Source organism: Quercus lobata, chromosome 7, assembly GCF_001633185.2.
Source record: "Quercus lobata isolate SW786 chromosome 7, ValleyOak3.0 Primary Assembly, whole genome shotgun sequence".
Taxonomy (NCBI): domain Eukaryota; kingdom Viridiplantae; phylum Streptophyta; class Magnoliopsida; order Fagales; family Fagaceae; genus Quercus; species Quercus lobata.
In genome coordinates this window covers 29,605,957-29,612,993 of record NC_044910.1, presented here as the reverse complement: position 1 = coordinate 29,612,993, position 7,037 = coordinate 29,605,957, and the positions used below count along the sequence as shown (strand labels likewise).

General features: G+C 34.5%; 1 protein-coding gene across 2 annotated transcripts; it reads right to left on the bottom strand.

Moving 5' to 3' along the window:
- Positions 1 to 2,097: 2,097 nt before the first annotated feature.
- On the bottom strand, positions 2,098 to 6,028 carry LOC115953580 (CASP-like protein 5B2). 2 transcript variants are annotated; one of them, XM_031071314.1, is made up of 4 exons: positions 5,621 to 6,028; positions 4,556 to 4,564; positions 3,345 to 3,477; positions 2,141 to 2,455 (listed from the first exon to the last, which is right to left on the bottom strand). In XM_031071314.1, exons 1-4 carry the CDS (start codon positions 5,749 to 5,751, stop codon positions 2,261 to 2,263), a joined length of 468 nt encoding a protein of 155 aa, XP_030927174.1. In that variant the 5' UTR covers positions 5,752 to 6,028; the 3' UTR covers positions 2,141 to 2,260. The 2 variants fall into 2 exon arrangements, with proteins under 2 accessions (XP_030927175.1, XP_030927174.1); XM_031071315.1 differs by lacking the exon at positions 4,556 to 4,564 and having other exon boundaries at positions 2,098 to 2,455; positions 5,621 to 6,023.
- Positions 6,029 to 7,037: the final 1,009 nt, after the last annotated feature.

Sequence of the window (7,037 nt, the reverse complement as noted above, 5' to 3'; positions counted from 1 at the left end):
TTGGATCTCATACTTCACAAACACTTGAAATTTTTTGGATTTGGGAAAATTGCTGCAGTTTCAGGTAATGACGGTAGTAGAGGAGGGCGGTTTAGTTATTCCGATTTCCGAGTATAAAAGGGTAGTTTTGCCATTTTACGTTCTGAAGGTCACGTGCAAAGCATGCAATTGTTAAAGTTAACATCAAGTTGAACACTCCATTTAGTTCAATATTAAAATTTCTGAAAAATGAATTATTTTTCAAAAAGCATTTTTTTAGTGAACTATCTTTTTTTCTTATTTTTGGTAACAACATTAAAATGAGTTGGAAAATTATTTGTTAACTTCTCTTATTTAATTTGACGTGAGACAGAGTTGTTTTTCAGGAAATAAACAATTTTATTTTACGTCAAACTAAATAAATAAAGATAAGAGATAGTTTTTCTTCAACCTAAAAACTATCTTTGTGATGAAATGCTAAATTTATTGTCTGGTGTAAATTGCTAAATTTATTATAATTGAAGTGATGATTGTAAGTTAATAGTTTGGGAATTATGGAGCAAAATGAAAATATCTCCATAGTTTATAGTAGATTTCTAAAATTAATAGTAAAAAATTATTAAAACTTTAATCATTCATTCATAATTTCATCTATAAAAAATAGGAGAGGGTGCATCTAATATTTAGGAAATAAAAAATAAAAAATAAAAGTTGAATTGCATTAAGTACTACCTCCCTTGCATGTTAATTTATGATCCAAATTTGTATAAATCAATATAAAATTTTAATTAGTAGTATATTTTTCTTTAAGTACAACATTTTCCTCCATACTAAATTAAATGATTTTCCTTTAACCTGTTACGTGACTGTTCATAAGATCATTGAGACATGTAACTCATTAAATGATTTAAACAAGTCTCATTTATGTCGTCTAATAAAAAGTTGCCTTAAGCGACTATCTTGTAGCCAAATTCAGCTTGTTTATTCTGTAACAGCAAATGGAATTTGGAACATAAGAAACATATTGTTTGAGAGGCAAGGTTCCATAAAAATCCGTGTTTCTTACTAGGATCATGCAGTGGGTGTCAATAATATTGGAAGACCTCAGGTTCCTATTTTTGGAGGGAGTGTAGGAAAAGTCAATGCTGCTTCCTTAGTTACAGATAATGTTGGTGCAACTTGGCCTAAAGGAAAGGCAGTAGCAACAATAGCAAGATATCATATCATATCATATAATAGGAGATCTGTGAAGGCTAATACTGTATCTACTGAAGTGGCTCTTTCTGTGCTTTTAGCAATGAAATCAACCCATGAACCTTTTTAGGCGCCTTAGTTAAGAGACCTGAGTGCTGGTAAGTGACATTCAGCATTTGGTGGCATCTGCACAATGTGCACATCCTCATCAATTTGTGTTTGAATGGGTAGAAGGAAGCTCAGCTTAATGGTGCACTAGCTGGGCTAAAATTCACGAGTTTAAAGGCCATAAATAACATAGAGTAAAAACAATATTTAGGAGGTGTAATTGAAGGAGTTTTCGTAATGATTCTTAACAAATACTGTATTAACATGGTGTTTATTTATTATCATAACTTATAAAATTCTGGGGTTTAAATGGAAAAATAAAAATTATTTTGTTTAATTTTTTGTAAGGAACAAGCTTTGGATATTTTTATAAGAGTTTGTCTACAAAATAAAATAAAATAAAAACTCTTTAAAACTAACCCTGAAAAATAGATTAAGAGACTTGATGATAATTTAACGCTTACCTCACTAAATCAATAAAAGAGTGCTCTGTGATGGGTTGGAGTCGGAGTCTCAAAACGAAAGTTTACGTTGTGAACTTGTGATTGGATGAAACTCATAAGGGTTTTACTTGCAAACAGGTGTGCATGTTATGTTTGCAAATTTAAGCACCCATTAGATGACCGTACGAGGTTACTTTAAGAAGTAGACTTGCAACAAAGAGTTTTGACTAAAAAGCTAGTTAAGGTTTTGAATGTTTGGCCATTAGGTTTCAAGAATAAAAACAAGTCGAGTGGAAAGAAAATTTATAACTTTTTATAAAATAAAATTTTTGAAAAAAAAATGGAAATAAAATTTGAACCCAATACTGGATTAAGAACATGAGGATTAAAGCCCTCTACTCCATGTAACTAAAAAAGGTGGATCCTGAAAATCACCAATAGATTGGGTATGCTGGAGAAACAACATCATTTACAAGTGAAATAAAAGATCGTGTATCGTGGACGTGTTATCTGCAGGGCTGGAGAGAATGAGCCATCTAAATTGAAGCTAATAAAATCCAAAACATCACATGAGATGATATGGCACTAAGGGCCCAGCTGATGAAAGCAAAAGCTATAGAGGTCTGGTACTTGCTGCAGGCTTGATCATTGCAGTAATGCAAGTCTCTTGAATACAGAACTATAATCCCGGCTGATGAGCATGCAGCTGCAAGTGATAGAATAGCGGTCACCTGCAAATTTTGAATTATTACATGTTATGCCCACTGTTACATATATTGCAAGACAAAGTGGGAAAGTAGCCGTTTTGATTCCCAACTGAATTCAGCTCCTAAACCATGCAGAAATAATAGCCAACTCAGAACCAAAGTTGAGAGACCAGAGAGGCCTCTTTAAAATTTCAAAAGCAATGTCCGTGTGTGTTGGGGATGGGGGGAGATGGGGGTGTGTTTCTATAAAAAAAAAATATACCCATATACATGGTGCTCTAAAGCTTTTGGTCTCCCCCTACACATAAGGCTCAATAAATCTGATTCCAGGAAAGTTCAAGAAATAAAATTTGTAGAGACAGAGCTCATGCGCAGATTGAGGATGATAAACTCTATTCGAACTCAACAATATCTCATGTAACAACATATTATAAGATCACTGCATGTCAAGGCATGCGCCTCTCAATAAAAATTTTACCTACTAACAAGTTGATAGGAGAGACCATACCATCCCATGTGACCATCTCTGTAGACTTGGATGGCATTGGAAAGCAGCAAACAAAATTGCCTTTAAACATCGCTCATTTGACATATAATAGGCAGCCAAATATGACAATAATATGAAGACTGACCCACCAATTGTTCATTAATATGTCGGTCTAAACTGAGAAGGCTAACATAGTGTCTTAGGAAATGTTTTTGTGGCCCATAAAAATGATTAACCAGTCCATTGGGCAGCATTGGCCACAATCATGACCAAAATGAATATAAAAATTAGCAACATATGATATGTGATGAATGCAAGTATCTAGCAAACACATGTATATGAAGCATCGGATTTATGTGACAATGCTCATGCATATTTTATAGCAAGAAAAAATGTTTTCAAGAATTTAAGGGACAAGTTGAATACCCAATCGCCTACAACAAACAGGCTCACTAGGATTGGATTTTGAAGGTCTCTCTTTCTTGTCAAAGCATAAACATCAAGACATGCAAGTCCAAAGCTCCACAGCACTTGAAGCCCCATTGATGCAATCAAATAGCTGAGCGAAAGTACATATATCACCGTTAAAAGTGTGGAACAGAATGGTTGCTAAAGTATCTTAGTAAACTTTAAAACCCCCCACCACCCCGCAAAAAAAAAGGAGCATAATCTTTTACCCTATATATGGATCGTGGGAGAGGACTGGGCAAGCTCACCAGAATATACTAGAATTAGTGTACTCCAGTCACCCTTCCCCTCTCCTTTAAGGAATGCAAATGAGAATTAAAATTTGAGCAAGAATTAAGTAGAAAATACCATATTCACAGGTTTAACGTGCCTGGATACACTGCATGACTGTATGTAATGCATGCAGGGATTGCACAGACATCACTTACTGCAGCAGTCGCACTAGATATAAACACTAACTTGTGAACCTAGACACTACATCTCTCTCAGAAAAAGGCATAATAGATCTACTCTGATGAGTCTGATTAATTATAAATGAGTATTTTACATTCACAATGTAGCCCCCCAATAAGACCCTTCCAACATAACCTAAGTATAGCGAGGACCATAAATTTTTTTTTTTTTTTTTTTTTTTTTTTTTTTAAGGAAAATTTCACAATTGTTACTCTGGCATTTACACAGCCAAAACTTAAATGTGCAAGTATTAATAAGCTACTAAAGAACTTAAGTAGGGATGCCAACGAGGCAAGGCAGGGTTGGATTAAGGGGCAGGGAAAACTTGCATAGGGAGTGAGCAGGGCAAGTCAGGTTCAGGGCAGGTTGGAGGTATTTTCCATCCCTAACTAGTTGGCTGTGACATTAATAAGGTAAAGATGAAAGAAACGGGGGAGGCACAATCATGCAGTGCTAAAAGAGAGAAAACGCATATTTTAGGGGATGGTAATAGAATATGTACAAAATAAATAAATAATAAATAGGTTATGTATAAAAAAATATTCTTTTATACACGCACACACACACAATTACACATTCGGGGAAGGAAAAACCCATATGGGAAAAAGCAGAGCGATGCGGAAAATTTTTGCCATCCCTAAACTTAGGGCACTTGATTCCATTTAGCATCCGGACAATTTTGCATTTGAAATATCTTTGTCGTAACAAGCTCATACCATAACAACCTGACAAGGATAGAAAGCAATCTTAGCTAGAACAAGGCTTTTTTTCTTCTTTTTTTTGGGGGGGGGATAGATAGATAGTGGAAGAGGGGAGATGAGATTTGAACCACAAACATGAGACACCAAAAAGGATGCCATAACTACTGGACTATCACTTGAACCCCACGGAGCCCATTTTGCTAGCATAAGTTTTTTTTTTTTTTGATAAGTAACATAAGCATGAGTAAATAATAATTAAGTTTATTTGTCAGAAACAAGGAGCCCATTTTGCTAATTTCTATGAACCTTAATCTGTAAAACATACAGTGAACTATCATAAATAGGAAATACACAATTGAAGTTGGATTTCTACTCTAGGAAGCACGGATATATGGACATGGGCACGATACGGTGACATGAACAATTTCTGAAAAATTATAACATAAAACAGCTGTTATGACACGGGTACGGCACCCTAGTTTCAACTTCACTATATTTATCTCCCCCCCACCCCCAACCCCCACAAAAAAAAAAAAAAAAAAAAAAAAAAAAAAAAAAAAAAAAACCCTTATCTATATTTATGACTCTTTGTGGCCTACAAAGGAAAGGGTACAATGACAATGAACTCAGATACCAAGTTTTTTTTTTTTTTTTTTTGGAGAAACCAGATACCAAGTTAGGTGTGCAATGCTATCACATCACCAGAAGTTCCATACTTATTAGGAATCAACAACTCTACATCGACATCTTAATGACCCATTCTCCTAGGATTAATTTCATTTGCCACATCATATGTGTCGCTAAAATCAGCAAACCCAGGATTACACGTTTACTACTTTCTTCCTGTTTTGAACATTGTCATTAATTTCACATATCAAAAGGAATTACTGAAACAAATTCAAACTTAAACTCTGAATGGAACTATTGAAATAAACACAGCTATTTTCTTATAAATAAATAAAATACCCATCTTTCTTTTGTCCCCATTTGATAAATAAAATTGATCATCCAACTGCAACACAATGGTAAGCTAAAAAAAACAAAAATAACCCAAAAAACAAAGAGAGAAAAAGGAAATACCAGTAAGCAGTGAAGCTAGAAAATCCAGGGGAAGTGACCATAACACCAATTGCCGCAGCTGCAAATCCAAATTGCCCCAACCTCAACGCTAACCCACTCACCGAACCTGGTCTCCCTATCAACTTCTTCATTTCTCTCTCTCTCTGGGCCTTCTTCTTTTTGAAGCAAATTGGCCTTAATTGGAAACCAACCCTATATTTCAACAAACCCTTGCATTAACTGAAAGCCCCGTATTTCAAATTCAGTGGCATACCCATAATTTGAAATTTCAGGGGCTTCAAAATTTTTAATGGAATTGCATGTGATTGTGATTTTTTTTTTGGGAAGATCTAGGTTTTTTTTTTTTTTTTTTTTTTTTTGGATTCGAAACGACAAATGAGTGAAACGTGAGAGGACACTCGAGAGAGAGAGAGAGAAAGGTTTAATGAAATCTTCCTTATAAAAACAAAAACCTATGATGTATTAAAAATGATTCTGTTTTTCTTTATGGGATTAAGAAATGAAACCCTTTGTTATTATGCATAATCTGCTCTATATTTTTTTTTTTTTTTTTTTTTTGGCTTTAAATTTTATAATGTACTAAATGATTCTGTTTCTAGCGTATCTTAAAAAAAATGATTCTTTCAATGTTATTAAATTTTTTTGATTCTGATTTTTTAATGGCTAGAATGAGTGTAGCTCTAGAATTGGCTGGTAGGGCCGGCTGACTAATAGTCTTACGTGGATGACCTTTTTCTTTTTCACCTATTAAAAAAAAATGTTATTAAATTTTTTCACTTTCGGCTGCAGTGCGATGGAGTTCTTTTTAGGTGCAGAAAAGACTACCATATGTAAGGATATTGGACCTTGCCCAATCAATCCTAAGAAGTTCGAAGTTTTTTGAACCCAACATCAATCTAAGACTTGCAAAGTCTAAGTTTAGGGAAGGCAATTTTTCATCACCTTGACCCACCCCATTCCTGCCTTGTAAAGGGGATATAGGGTGGGGGTGGCGCTTGTGTCCAGTGGCCAGTTCCACTGGACACAAGCCGTCCCCTAGGGTGGAAATGGAGCAAAAATTTTTCCTACAATTGGGACGGGGTGAGGATGAGATCTCGACTTGCTCTATTAGTGTTAAAGACTTAGTATGTATTATGATTTTTTGTTTTATTGTGATACTGTCTTATTAAACACTTCGAATATTATTATTTAGTCTTTATTAAAAATTACTTTGATTACAATAATAAATTTAATTGAAATTTCAAGTATATTTATTTTAATGAAAAACATTTTATATTTAGAAAAATTGTAATAGGTGTGGAGTGGACTATGACAGATTAACATAAAATAAAGTTTTGCGTGGATGACGGGGCCACACGAAAATGGGGCAAGGCAGTTTGCCTGACCATGCAAGACGGAGGTAAAAACCTTATCCTTC